The sequence below is a fragment of the Osmerus eperlanus genome, chromosome 7 (assembly GCF_963692335.1).
Source record: "Osmerus eperlanus chromosome 7, fOsmEpe2.1, whole genome shotgun sequence".
In the NCBI taxonomy this organism is placed as follows: domain Eukaryota; kingdom Metazoa; phylum Chordata; class Actinopteri; order Osmeriformes; family Osmeridae; genus Osmerus; species Osmerus eperlanus.
The window spans coordinates 17,351,251-17,366,729 of NC_085024.1; the positions used below are offsets into that span (position 1 = coordinate 17,351,251).

The 15,479-nt window shown below is 40.9% G+C and overlaps 1 protein-coding gene across 5 annotated transcripts in view; it reads left to right on the top strand.

The window, feature by feature from the left end:
* The first annotated feature begins 358 nt into the window (after window positions 1-358).
* The window catches only part of satb1b (SATB homeobox 1b), a 44,832-nt gene continuing 29,711 nt past the window's right edge, over window positions 359-15,479 (top strand). For 2 of the 5 annotated variants that reach the window (XM_062465372.1, XM_062465373.1), the window contains exons 1-4: window positions 359-603; window positions 11,715-11,953; window positions 13,582-13,758; window positions 14,546-14,672. In XM_062465372.1, the coding sequence (XP_062321356.1) occupies window positions 11,740-11,953; window positions 13,582-13,758; window positions 14,546-14,672 (518 nt within the window). In that variant the 5' untranslated portion in view covers window positions 359-603; window positions 11,715-11,739. Of the gene's footprint in view, window positions 604-9,587; window positions 10,632-11,714; window positions 11,954-13,581; window positions 13,759-14,545; window positions 14,673-15,479 lie in introns of those variants that run through there. The other 3 variants (XM_062465369.1, XM_062465371.1, XM_062465370.1) reach the window with 2 other exon arrangements.

Genomic DNA, 15,479 nt, shown 5'->3' on the forward strand with positions numbered 1-15,479 from the left:
AGGAGTGAGACAAGATAATTGTCAGTTTGCCAGAATCCATTGTTAAAATAAGAAGCTGTGCGTACCCTCACAGAACATCATCATGCACACATTGTTTTATTTTACCAGTCTATTTTTCTTGACATGCAAACATGTGGCGTGTAAATATGAAAATGGATGAGCGTGAACACTCTCCTGGCAGTCGACTTCTCTCTTCTCCGCTGGAGCTCCCAGGAGAGCGCGCGGGGAGAAGAGCGTTATAAAAACCAAAGTGGGGCACGAGACAAGCTGCGCCACAGCTGGCAAATCATCGATTAGAGCATCAGAAACGGGGAGGGGCGGATCTTTTACCTGACACCCCTCTCAAAGAAACCTTCCTCCCATCCCGCTACTCTACTCTACCCCACTCCTGCAGCACACGTAACTCTTGCGCTCTGTCCAATCTCTCCGAAGTTCAGCCTTGTGCCGTTTTTCCGAGTGCGTTTTTGTCAACTCCCGTATCCCTCTCAACATTAGGACTTGTCCTTTAGCAGTTGTGGATCTCTGAAGGTGGAGCAGAGTCTACTCGAATTCTGAACTTTTGATGGAAAACAAGAGGCTGCCCGTTGACTGCTAACTTTGAAGGTATTGTCACATTTTATACTAAATTCTGTATTGTGGTCTCAGTTCAAACACCTGCTATATAAGATGTTGTGAGCATCTATGTAATTTGATAATCCGTTCCAAAGTTTGATCTTATTCAAGGTTAAACTACGATTTATTATCATTTAAAACACACTTCTCATATCGTTAAAGGTTAACAGTGACCAAGTTACCAAGAATTTAATTTTCTTAAATACAATTGAATAAGATGTCCTAATATTTGTTTCACTTTTGACTCTGCTCAAGAACTCGGAACACAAACTTGCATGAATGCGCACTTGTGTAAATCACACGAGGTTTAACATAATCAGATTACAAATCATCAAACAACTATTTTATTGTGCATTTTGACTCAGGACAAGTCAGGTCACTAAACTGCTGCAGTCTGATCTATGATAAGCTTTTTTTATTGAAGAGAGGGTATATTCTACAACGATATATATTTTAAGTAGAATATTAAGCAAATCCATACAGTGCTGTAAGGACTTTTAGGATTGCCGAACCTATCTTTCTGTGGATGGTTTGCATATATATATATTTTAATTGCATCTCAGTTTGCAATGGCATGCAATGCAATCCCTCACGCAAAAAGTTGAGGGATAGCACCAGGCCCAGCAACACTACTATCCTTAGGGTTGCTTTAATAAATAGAATAATGTTGTAGCCTAATTCCAACATGGAAACCAACATTTTACATGAAGAAAAACACATGTCACAACATGATCTTCATTAGTTTTCAATCAGCTGGTTGTCTTTGAACACATTTTTGTCATAGAATGGTTTATTCTCTCTGCTATGCTATTAACTACCCTAAAGTAGTTTCCCATTTTCTTTGTATTAAAATGGTTTCTTTACAAGGATTTCCATTTCATGACAATGAAACTCAGAAATAAGTATTGCAGCCACAAAAACATTCAATATGATATTATGCAAGTATAACAAAAAGAAGGATCAATGCAAGACAGAGTCATATTGGTCCTTTTGTTGTTTGCGATGCTAGACATTTCCAGTAATAAGCAGGTGTGTGTGTATGTGTATGTGTGGGTGTGTGTGTGAGAGAGCGAGAGAGAGAGAGAGCGAGAGCGAGAGCGAGAGCGAGAGCGAGAGCGAGAGAGAGAGAGAGAGAGAGAGAGAGAGAGAGAGAGAGAGAGAGAGAGAGAGAGAGAGAGAGAGAGACTGAGTGTTAGGACGGTTATGGAAAGAAGTACTGTACTATTGTGAGATTGCGTGGGCAATGGTCTGTTGTGATTTTTGGTATGGTTCACATTCCTCAGGATCTCTTAGATTCCACACATGCCATAATCACCAGCATTGCCCCGAGCTTAGAGAAGTTTAAGATAGACAGATTTCACTTTAGTCCAACAAGCTGACTTTTTGCCAGTACCCAAATCCACTCACGAAAACATTGATTTGTTAATTATTAAAGATGTAAAAACCTAATGCCAAAAATAAGATAAATAGCATGCAAAGGAATCAACAATAAAAAATATTGTGACTGTTACTATTGATGCAATTTTTAAGGGAACTTTAAACTCGCTCAACAAAACTAAAATGTGAGAAGTCTAAAAGTTACAGTGCAACAATATCTCAAGATGTATTTTAAGAGTATTAAAACATACAGTTTTTAATTGGTTCAGTAGATTGGTGAGTTGTTTTTAGACATGATTTTTCCTACCATCAATATGAAGGTTTAGAGACATTTATGAGGTCACTGACACGAGCAAGATAACCTGGTTGTATTTGGGTAGATTCTATCTCTTAAAAAAAAAACTGTTTCAGGTGTTGTGGTTTATCTGGTCAGTGTTTCTCAGCGCAGTCACTGACTTTTTCCTGTCTAAGATCATGCCGCTTCTTGTAAGTCCTGTTCAAGATGAAAGACATACAAGCACTCTCAGTATTACTGCGTAATACAATCAGTCTCAGCACTCGGCAGTTGTGAAACTAGAACACACACACCTACCCCTTGATACTTTACCTAAATGTCTTCATCTAACCTCATTTGATAGGAATGGCAGTCATCAGATTCAGAGCACAGTAGCACTGTAGACACACCTAACAGGACATACAGATGCATTAGTGATGCCTCTATAAAAGTACATCATGGTGGCACAGCAGGATTGAATTGTTAAACATAAATGTACTTTCTTCGCAGATTTCTGACAATGTAATAATAGTCATTCTGCAATAACCTTTTTTTAGAAAACATCTTAAAGCTTTGAGCACCAGGTTTAAAGAATCTTATTTTCTCTGTGGTTTAAGTCAGATGTTCTTTTCAGGGCACCACATTGAAAGTAGTGCAAGTCTTGTTATCGGTTTGCTTTGTAATAGCAGGAAATGAATGTTGGAGAGCAGTTAGAAGCACACCTAGGTAATCTCCCCTCCTCTCTCCTCTTCTCCTCACCTACTCCATCCTGGTGGCACTTTTGCATCACGTCTCTCTTAATTGGCACTTCATTTGTCAGGTTGCTGGCGCATACGGCATGAGACACAGAGGGACCGGAGGCATGGCAGACTCAGTTAAATGTCTAGTTGCTCCTTTGACATGGTGTCGAAGCCAGGTGCAGTGCATGACTGTGTACAATACTCTGACTGTAACTGTAAGTCCTAACAGTAGTGAATGAAGAATCAGGGAAGAGAATACACAGTTTACGGCAACTTATATTTTATTTTATTGTATATTTTATTTAATTCTAATTCCACTTAGTACTGCTAGTTTATGTACCCTTAGTATAGATAGTCCACATATTTAAATTTTAGGTCCCTATATGTTTATTGTATGCATCTTCCTGCCTAAGCAAATTCCTTGTCTGTGCAAACTTTCATGGCGAATAAATCCCATTCTGATTCTGATTTAAAAGACAATGGTAAGCAATATGTAGTAAATGACAGGAGAAAAACAACAACTACGACTTGTACCCTGACCCTAAGAGACCAATTAGTCTGTTCCGAACCTCATGGAGTAAGTCTATTTTGTGGTACATGGGCAGAGCTCTTTTTAGAACTGATCATGTAGGTTCAATGCCACTGACGTTACAAACTAAACAGTTCAGGCTGACATTTATTTTTTTAAGATATATTTTTGGCCTTATGGACAGAGACAGTTACAGAGAGACTGGAAATTATTGGGAGATAGGGGAAGACATGCAGAAATGGCCCGGGCCGGAATCAAACCCGTCCGTTGTGTCAGGTCCTCAGCTTAAATTGTATGCACTCTGCCTGGGGAGTCACTGGAATGATCCAATCTGACTTTCTTCAGTAGTTGGTTGTTCAAAGAAATAATATGTTGTCAATGCTCAACTATTACTGTAATACCTCCAGAATTTTGCAGCTGTCTTCAGCTTTTGGGGTAACAAAGATTGGTGGCTCATCGTTTCATAAATACCTCCAACGAAGACATAAATGTTGAAAATTCATGTCATCAGGTTTTGTCTAAGTTGAGTCTACGGAGATGGGTTTTGTCTTGTACTGCTGAGACTGATAAGTAGGCTAAAACCATTAATCGTCGTCTTGATAATTAACACTGAAGCCAAATAACACCTCAGCAAACAGTGAAATTATACTTGTGGTAAGAAAAGGAGTAAATACCTGTTTAGCTGCCAGCAAATGCATTTATTAGACTGTCGCCAGTAAATAAGAGGCATGTCTCGTTTTTTATGTGTAGCTATTCAGGGATTCCACCCTCCCTTAAAATAGTACTGTTATGATTGCTAATAGAGAAGAAAGCTAACTATAAAGACACATTTTTTGATGACATGTTGCAACCAGTTTGGGGAAAAAAAGTTGTCTTAATAGGGATTGTTTGCACATTCCAGGGCTCAGTGTCAAACGTATAACCAAAAACAGGCTCCTGAGAATTACAGACATACCACCCTGGGTGCATACTTTTGTGAGACTCTGGAGTTTTTTTTGTCATTATCAGTAAACTTTCTTTTTAAAAAGAGCAGCTTTGTTGCCCCAGCATGTTATACAGCATTTATTCTGGCATATGCTTTGCATACTGTTGATACAGATTCCTTGGCTTAGCGATAAAAGCTTTGCATTGTTTTTGGTCTCCATGATCAGCATCGTTCACAGAAAGGGTTGGCGTGTCCTTGTGGAGAGATAAATAACCAAAGTCCGTCATGTCGATTCTGTCACGGTTTGGCAAATAGATGTTTATGCAATGTAAGAATAGCAATCCCTAGCATGTTTGATGGTAGCATATCAAATAACATTTTAAATACATGCATGCTTATACCTTTAACTTTTTGTGATTCAAATCACATTCTTTCGGGCCCTACATATGTTTTGATTTCTTGAAAAAGTAATTGTCTTTTATTTCTATGCTTGTCATTATCCGATCTGTGTAGGTTTTCCTGAATCCTTTGTTCATATAATGCCACAAAAAAAGGAGTGAGTGCTTTGGAGGAATACGCATCCTGCTAAGATCAGGTTGTTAATACCCACCCACATACTCCGATTAAACAATTTAAATAGATACTGTATTCTCTTCTACACACACACACGCACACGCACACACACACAAACAGTCCTCTTATCAAATGTTTTGTACACGTCAGATGGATCATACATCCTTTGACAAGGGATTAAATGTGCAAAGAAAAATATGTAGATAAACTGCATCTATAAGTCTGTACCCCTTTTTCAAAGCTCCCATCTATGCCTACATAATGCTTGGTTGGCTTACGATTCTAGTACGCCCTTCTCACTAGTTTATCTGACTACTACAGTAGCATAATCTCTGTTAGCCACTCTCATTAACTTCATACTCTGTCTGATGGGCTACCCTCGGACTAGTTCTGGTGGTAAACTAGTCACCCCCAGCCCCACTGCAAAACAAAACGCAGGACATCCTCAACCTCTCTTCTCTTCCAGTGTAATAACACAAAGAGGTTACAAAGCCATCTTCAGTGTTCTCTCTCTCACAAATACACAACCCCATCTTTCTAACTCTATTAATGGTTGATATGTTGCAATCCACGAGGCAGAAATTAGAGTTCTAATTATTCAGTCATGGGATGAGTGGCCAAAGCAACCAGTGACAGAAAAGTCATTTCTAAAGGGCCCTGCTGCAACTGATGCTAGTTGATTGTTCTATGACTAATTTGTTTTTGTAATTTGATAAAAGCAAGAGGGGATAAAAGGCAAGGAGTTGATAAGAGGCCATCTCAGAAACCCCAGGATGCAATAATTCTCTTTGAATCATTAATACAAATTCCTGTGGGCAAACTGAAACGAGCCTTTGTCGTGTTAATCATGCCCCACCGCTGCAGCAACGGCTTTGGTGGCAACTTGGGACAGTGACATCGACCCCATGAACGAAGGCCTCAAAACGATCGTCAAGCCAGTACCTTCTCTTGATCGGAAACGTGTGTTTGTGAGGGTGCACGTTCGTAGGGTGAGTTGTACAATGTACTGTACACCACACATGGTGGGAGTAGGCATCAAGAGTTCCGATCTGCGAGCTTCCCGTGCAGCAGCAAAAATGGTCACGGTTTCATTTACGTTACTCTTTGACATGGCTGAATAACCTAGAGACTTGTTGAGGAGAAACACCATATCTCTTACCGTCAGCAGACCTGAACCAAGGACAATTGTGTCTAGTTCTATTTTAGATGGCTCCATGTGCTTATAAAATAATTAAGCACTTAGGAGACTTTAAAAAGTTCATTAAATTCTCTTGTCTCCCTCTTCCTCTTACAACCACAACACAACAAGGAAATATAAAAAGGTTGAATGTCTGTGTATACATGTTTTTAATTTGAAAGCCACACTGATGGTATGAGGGACTAATAGAGGATCAGATTTTGGTATAACAGTATAACAAGTCTAACTGTTGCACCACTCCTTATTTCTATTGACACTTCTCATCTTAGAGAGATTCAAGATATGCACACTATCACTCTATTGTCATGCTGTCATATGTCAATCTTTGACACATTTCCCAACAGACAGCTAAATCCTATAGTCTTATTAGTACAGTGTTGTTGTTTGTTTTTGTCACCAAGATCATAGGCAGAAAGCTTAAGGTTACCACTGACAACACTACCCTATGCTGTTTGTGTGCACACATTGTTCAAATGCATGTAGACCCATTTGTATTAGTAATCCAAATAAGCTTATTAATGCCCATTAAAGCATCACAAGTGTTAAGCATGAAGACATCACAACACCTACGTACTGAAAGTGACGAGGCTGGTTCTGTTAGTCAAAATAAATAGAGCAATTTTTCAATGAAATGCTAAGCCAACAAAGATACATTTGTTCACGCCTTCTTTTTTAAAGGGTCTTGGCACAGTTAAGATCATTATTAATAAAAACAAATCTCAAATTTTTGCCATGGAATATTGGCCAATTTTTTGAGTGAAGATATGTAGAGTTAGGGGTAGAAATTGTTGTTGCGCTGTAAATAAGCAGCCTGTGTATGTACAGGGATTAGAAGAAAATTATTGAATAATCTGAGCAATTTACTTGTAATGATGTCTGTCATTCTAGTGAATGGTCAAACATTGACAGCACTATATCTACAAAGATGCATAGCATTGTTGAAGCCTGTGTTTACAAATCTCACTTTTGTAAGATGAAACCTTTATTTGTAAGGTGTTGTGCTATAAATTGTTACTGTTACTTTTCTGTAACTTACTAATCAAAATCCTAAATCATGATATGAACTGGCAGAACACAGTCTTGATGCAGCATTTAAACACTGAAAAATTATTTTACTCTCTCTGATAGAAAAACTGTATATGTTAATTGATAATCAGTAGTGTTGATTCAGTGGTGCATTCAGTGCAAATCTGTGCCCTTCTGGATGTCAGAGGGTTTTCACAGCCAATTCTGTGCCAACCAAGCTGGCAGTGGCAGCACCTGTTGGCAGTGCCAAGGCCTGGCAGGGTTATCAATGCTCTCTGATGGTCCCCGACAATCACAGTAGAAATGACTGCGGTTTCTTGCGTCACGCCAAAGAAAAAGAGCATTTGCTTGTTTTCCGCATTTCCACCAAGACCAAAGCAGAGATTGCAAAAGGTAAGTATTTAAAACAGTTACACAGGCAAACACATCAGTATGTGAAAGGTGTGATGTATTAAGTACTTTCATTATAGCGTATAGATTTATATGTATTCATTTAGCAAACGCTTTTCTTCAAAACGATATACAGATAAGTGATACATCTTGCTACAATGTTTTCATGAGCAACTGTGTCAAGATAATCAGGTGATGCTTGTCTGTAGCATCTTTATATTCTTTAATAGTACTTCATAACATTACAGCTACCTAAATCTGTGGACCCACATTAAACCAATTTTTTTAGCTGCTTAAACAGTCCCCCAATTTCCTGTGAGAAACCGCACAGGACTGGGACACATTCTTTCTGTGATGTCACAATACTAACACTTCCATCTGAGTTTTAGAACATGTTTACGATACCATACCTCTGACTCAATCTACCTTGTTTACTTCCGTCCCACCTTCCTTTAAATGCTTTCATTAATCTGAAATAAAAAAATACCTTTCTTTTGATCTGGGGTGATGGCAAGAGGTTGATGCTTGTCTACTTACTTCCAGAGCGACTTACTGTAAGTCGCTCTGGATAAGAGCGTCTGCTAAATGACTAAATGTCTAATCCTGTGTCTAAAGTGTAATTTATGAAGGATAGAACATATATTTCAAATCTAGTTATAGGTATAGAATCACCAAAGCACTCTCACATAATAGCAAACAGTGAGTGACAGACCCTGGTCTAGCTCAATACTCAAGTAGGCTATATAAAAAGTTGTGGGAGTTCATGAGAATCCAATTAGAAGAGTTGACCGTCCAACATTAATCTTTTCATCTGGTGTCTAACATCGTTTTTTTGTTAGCTAATCTTATAGCACTTTTTATTTTGCCTGTGTGACTGACTAAACAATAGGTTTGTTTTGTGTGAAATTAGATTATTCATCTTTGTGCATTATGACCTTGTCATGTTTAAGACTGAAGATTTTGGAGAACTTCTTTTATATAACCTATTGAGGTGGCCTAGACCCATTGTCTACCATGCTTTCCCTATGTGGGGTTAATGCTATTGTTTGTAGAGGTAGGCCAACTCTCACTTCTCTTTTTGTCAGCTTCCTGTTTTTGTAGCTGCAGTTTTTGTAACTGGAATGGCTTGTTTTGATCTTGATAATATGTATGATTCTGTCGATCATATATTAATCAGTACACATTAGTCACTCCTCTCTAATAGCCTACATATCCATTTACAAATTTGTTTGTGTTTTTTTGTTGAACACAACATAAGAGACTTCTTTTACTGCATATCCATGTGTGTGCAGTGGATATTTGCCTGTCTCTTATTAGGGATCCATTAATAACTGCATGGCTCGAAAACTATGCATATATTTTGGTAACTGGGACAAGTTGAAATGTTACCTGTGTTGATGAGTTAGTGTGTGTATGGAGCTGGAGCAGTGTCATAATAAGGCCAGAATATCAGAAACACGTGAACTGGTAAAACATGAACTCTCTGCCAGTGAGTTACATACATTTTAAGGAAATGTTGATACACAACCTGTTCACTGTTATCTATGAAATCATAGTAACGTCAGATTTGGCATGACTAGACAAGCCCGGAGAGGAGAAAAAGTTAAGGATAATGATAATTATCATGTAAAATATGTTCATGACATTTCATACAAACACGTAGGTCCGCGTCCAATATTATTGTTTGGACAATATACGGGCGAACACTGACGTAGAACATGACATTCAAAATGGCATGGGAGTTCTATTGTGAATTTGTATTTTATCATCTACAGGGTATCTATCGGCCTATATTATTCTTTCAACAGTCTACGATCCTGGATGTGTGCTATTTTGTCCATTCGCATTGCCCCTTGAGTGTGTATGCGCCTGTGTGTAGCCTATGTGCGTGTGTTACTCAGTTATAAATGCAGAACCGCCTCACTCTAATCAAGCTGATTAAAAATTCCTGCGCGCACAGCCGGAAATCGCACCATCCTCTGTTTTCTCTCCACTTTTTACTTTATTTTCGGCTCTCCTCTTCGCCAGGACATCGGCAGTGGCGGGCGGCTTTCATAAACGACTCGACATGCGGTTTAAATCGGGTTGTTTGGGGGGTATTTCCTTCTGAGATGAGGAGGAGAAAGGGAAAGCACAGGCAGCGCCAGCACCAGCAAGGGGAGTGATGAGTCAATACAACTAATAATTTAATGGGGACACAGAGGAGGAAAGAGAAAGAAAGAGGAGCTCCGTCCGGACGCATATCAAATGAACAGAACCTCTCCTTTTGCAAGCAGCTTGATCTATATTTTTAGCAATCCTTATCTGTTTTCGACATTGGAAAGTGAATGACACTTTTTTTTTAACCTGTTTGGGTTTCGCATTTTGTTTCTTGATCGTTTCGAGCCCGGTCTACATGCGATATATGTCGAATATTTCAACAAAATATGATTGGACAGTAGGCTAGAGCTCTTATCGTCCGGTATGCTTTAAACATAACACCCGGACTGATAGAAGCAACGCTGACCTACGATAGTGCTATTCACGACTGCCTCTTTATCGTGGTGGATTTAGTGTGAACTAAAAAGAACTCGTTGCACTTGTAGGTTGACAAATAGGCATGCTCGAGACACTTATTTAGTTATTTTTAGGTGATGGTATCTTATTTTAGTCGGCAAGACGGAAAAATGCGTTTTTTTTACAACGTTTAACGAATCAGTTATGTAGCATAGCCTACATCATTATTGGACTTAATTGCTTATCAATGCATCCCAGTCTTTTCCGACTTGTCTTGTCTCGACTACACTCGGGTTGTTATTTTTGTCAGCGTGTCGCCTTTCGAAAGAAGAATATAGACTGCATTTTAGTGTGTTTTAGAATCCTATATGCCATTCAGAACGCAAAAGCTGCAAACACTGAAGTTTTCTTTTACCTGGCAAAACTTGAAGAAGTCGACTTTCAACAAGACTGCATTACATGGTTTCGAGTGGTCACGTGCTGATTTCCAGGTTGGTCTTATAGCCTACTGATTTATTTTGAGAAAACAAAATTGAAGGTCAATAAAACAGACCTGTTACAACCATCTCTCGGTTTGGATTCTTATGCCCCCGATTTAGAGAATTTGATGCCTCGTTGCAAATTATGAATGAGAGAGTTCACGATAGTTCGCGAACTGGTGGGTTGTGGGTGTAGATGGTTTCATTATGTTCGTTGTTTAAGACATTATGTCTTAAACATACCATAAATACCCAATGTCCAGTGTGGAAATGTGTTGAAACTATAATCTACCTCTGAAACATTCCTTTGGAAAAAAGTATAAACTACAGATGGTTATGTTTGTTATGCCAGTTTAGGGTAGCTTTATTGAACCACTCTGTGGGACTTCTCCTGCCTCTATGTTCCTCTCTTCTTCCTCACATCACGTTAACTTTCGGATGGCCTGTGATGAGTCAGCAACTTTATTTATGTGTCTTCTAAAGTTTTCACACTGGTGTAACTGTTTTAGCTGTTTACATATCTGACCTATTTCAAGGTTCCTCTCTGCAAACCTATACAATTAGAATTATGCCATGTTAAGTTGCATGCCAGATTGTACATGTCACAGCAAATAATGCTTTGCGAGTCCTGTACCTTTTGATGTCTCTTAACCCTCCGAGCTGTTTGGTAATTTGCTCAAATGATTCAGACTAAATATGTTCTCCACTATTTCTCAGTTTTGTTCCCTCTCAGCCTTTACCATGGCAGGGACTAGTGCTGTGAACTGCAGTAATCATTGGAGTGGAATCTGTGCAGATGAATGTGTTTGCACAAAAATGAACTTATTTGCCCTCTGCATGGGAATCCGTAGTGGAACAGACAGATATACATAATACATATGTCGAAAAATGGAAACATTACGCTGGTGAAAACATCTCAAGCGCTAAGTCCGAACAGAATTGACAGCTTGTTGTATCTGGCATGCTTCGGAGGCATCGAACTACTGCACAGAAGAAAACATGAATTACATTCTCTTATGGAAGGTTATAGTCCTAACATTGCCCAAATCCTGTCAACTGACCCCCTTGTTATGGGCCCTCCTGTCTCCCTCTCAGGTGATAGTGAGCAGAGCTGCTGAGAATGATGGACCATCTCAGCGAGGCATGTCTGGGTAAGGAGAACTGTGACCTGGTCAACAGCATGGGGGACAGCAAGGCCCCCCCTGCCAAGCTGGCTCGGCTGGAGCAGAACGGCAGTCCCCTGGGTCGGGCCCGGCTGGGCAGCACTGGAGCCAAGCTCTCTGGGGTGCCCTACAAACCTTCGGGACACCTCCTCAAGCCCTGCCACAAAAGGGGTGAGTAGCACCAGTCAGGGAGTTTGTGTGAATGTTTTGTTTGTGTGTATGTTTGTTTATGTTGTTTATGTTGATGATGTGTTTGGTGAACATTAAATGTGCAATGTCATGTTTTTACAGTATAATGCATACAGCTTTGTTTTGAACCCCATGCTTATCCTAAACTCCCTACCAATTTCACTGTACCTGAGTCATCTAGAAGCATTTACCAAGACATTACTTATACAGGGTCTGTTAGAGAATGACTGATATTCTGCTGCATCGTCCCTGCTCCCCTTGTTGTTTGCTGAGAGTTTCAGTCCCTAAAGTATTTAACATTGAAATAAACACAATACATAGCTTCCTCACACTGCTTCATCACATGCATGATATGATAGGTCCAAATGTACTTAATTACTTCTTGGAGGGAGCTGAAATCAGTCAAATATCTAGTATTTTTGACAGTATTTTGTTTTGAAAGTATTTTAGCTTTCAACGTTTATCTGTTGGCCTCTCTGCCGTGACAGACCCAGGAAGTGGTTTGTTTTGTACAGTTGCACTCCTCTGCATCTTCATAGGTTACGCTCATAACATTGATATCTCACCTCCTTAAATAGTAATCCCTTTGGCCACATACGAAGCCACAGTCCTCCCTGCGAGTGCATTTTCTGTGTCTCCACAGGAAACGGTATACAGAGTTCAGAGGCGTCCGTTGCTGAAGTATTCACTGGGCCCACAGAGGGTTTTGTCTGAGCAGGACAATATTTACCATGGGCTCCTCTCTGCCCCCAGAAAACAAAGCCTGTATTGATCCCCAAATAAACCTACACAGCAGTCTTTATTGTTAGATCTTTATCTATTAGGATCAGGGAGGAGAAAGCTGCCCTTCAGCACATTCCCTGGCATCTGTTAGTGATTACTCTATTTATTGATGGTTTGGGGGGGGGGGGAGTCAGAGCAACTGCTATAACTGAGTAGTTTCCTAGACTACTACATGAATTTGCTTTGAAATAGCAAGTTTCCCCAAAATGTTTAATACAAAAACTTTTGCAGACAATTTCAACTGCGTTTATTTTCAAAGCTAAATAGCATTCCCTGATATTTACACTGTACCCAAAACACTTGTTAATCTATTGGCGAGGATTCTTCGTTTCACCAAACGACAGTGTGATGTTGACACAGACTAGTAAACCCAAGAGTGGAGTGAATGGTAGGGAATTGGAGTGGTGCATCTTGAGGTAAAACAAGGTTTGCATTTGATTCAGACTGCTTTGAGAACCTTGACAATAACAAACCTCTTTCAAGCCAAAAAGCGCTTTGTGGAAAGTTAACCTTATGCTCTTTGTTTTTCCAATAAAATTATGTTGACTATGCCATGTAGAAAATACACTACCATTTCCCAGTCAATGTCAACCATGACAAAATACCAAGTCAATTATATCCACAACCAATGACTCAAAGGCATGCAATAACAAACTGTATTCCCATTAATAATGCCATCAACCATAATCTGACTGGAAGCTTCCTTGGTGAATGAATAAAAGGCGTTATGTGACTGTATCAGCTGTGCTAAATGCAATATTAATCCCCCCCATATTGAAGGTCACCATTTGTCATTTATGAGCCCCCGCTGTTTTGCGTCTCTCCAGGCAACATGCTCCCTGTGTTCTGTGTGGTGGAGCATTACGAGAGCCCCATCGAGTTTGACAGCAAGGAGGAGCATGCCGAGTTTGTGCTCGTCAGGAAAGACATGCTGTTCAACCAGCTTATTGAGATGGCCCTGCTGTCGCTGGGCTACTCTCACAGCTCGGCCGCTCAGGCCAAAGGTAAAGCAACAAGCATGCATACAGACAGACGTGCACTGCTCTTTTGCTACCTCTCCCATACAAGCACCCACTGAGTGACCAACACACACACACACACACACAGACACACACTCCCTAAGCTGCTCAGCCGTTGTATGCATCCCCAGCTGATCTGAAGGCCTGGTAACTTATCCTGACATTGATCCCGGCCAGGAGATGCTCATGTCTCCCCAGGAGTCTCTCCGCCCCCTCGCTGTATCACACACACACACACACACACACACACACACACACACAAGTGCACACTCAGTGGGAGTGGGAGGGAAGTTGGGACCCAGTGCTGCTAATTGCTCACCAACACACACGTTCTGGCGCTATTTAAAGGTGTCTCTCAGAATGGCCTTTATTATAGGTTGTCCATCAGCAACAGCAGCACTCTTCATTCAAACATACTTTCTTCACTTAGTCCACCAAGCGTCTCATATGTGGTCTCCTAATTCTCGAGACCAGTTTGTTCAAAAACAGGTGAAAAGACATTTCAATGTTTCATCACTGCACGTTTGGAACATTGAAAGTTGAAAAACAAGCAAAATTCCAATTACGTCTGATATGAAACGACTTGTGATTTTTCTGATGCATTCGTCTTGCTCTGGCTGACGTGACCTAGGCTGTATAGTTCTGTTCTACTATCACTGTCCAAGACATCAGATGCGTGTTGACTATAACACTTTTTGCCCTCAAGACTCCTGTAAGCGGAACTTGCCATATGATGTTACATTCAATGTGTGTGTGTGTGCGTGTGCTACAGGTCTGATCCAGGTGGGCAAGTGGAATCCGGTCCCGCTGTCTTATGTGACGGACGCGCCGGACGCCACCGTGGCAGACATGCTGCAGGATGTGTATCACGTGGTCACGCTGAAAATCCAGCTGCACAGGTGAGCTGTCCTCCCAGCCTACCGATCTCAGCCCCACGCATACGTCACAGCTGAATACAGGGTTTGTCACGAGACACATACTGGCCGGCACACAGTGTGCTTAGGAACTGACGTCATGCGTGGCACTGTAAGCACAGCTGTGTTAAGACAATACACCTCATCTTTTTAGATTGACAGTAATTGGCATCAGTCTGCGAAAGATAGGCTTAGGCCCCAGAAACGGAGTTGTTTCACGGAATGAGAGAGAGAGGGGTACTGAGGCAGAGGGCTGTGACAACTACACGTCCACTCACACACACACACACACACACACACACACACACACACACACACACACACACGCGTGTATGATCACACACGTTCACACACACACACGCATGCGCTCACACAAACAGACAGACAAGCACACAGCCCCAACCCTTTGCCACTGCAACCCCTTGAGAGCAGTTACCTCTCAGAGAGCAGGCAGGTTGATCGCTCCCTCTCTCTTTCCTGATTTTTCTGTCTCGCACGCCCATGCTACACTCACACACCAGCCAGGACACAGAAGGTTGTGTTTATTTCCGGCACGCTAGTCTGCCTGCATGGATAGCTGTCTATCTCAAACCCACCACCCCTCCCCCTACCCCCCACCCCCACCCCACCCCTCCTCCCTCTCCCCAGAGGCTGCAGAGCTGCTACAGCAGTTTAAGGTGTTCTGGCAAACCCTCAACCGTAGATGTGTGTGTAAGCCTTTGAGTGTGTGTGTTTGTATCTGAGCAGATGTTAGCCTCTACATTGGCATGCATCCTCATATTCTCTACCTTC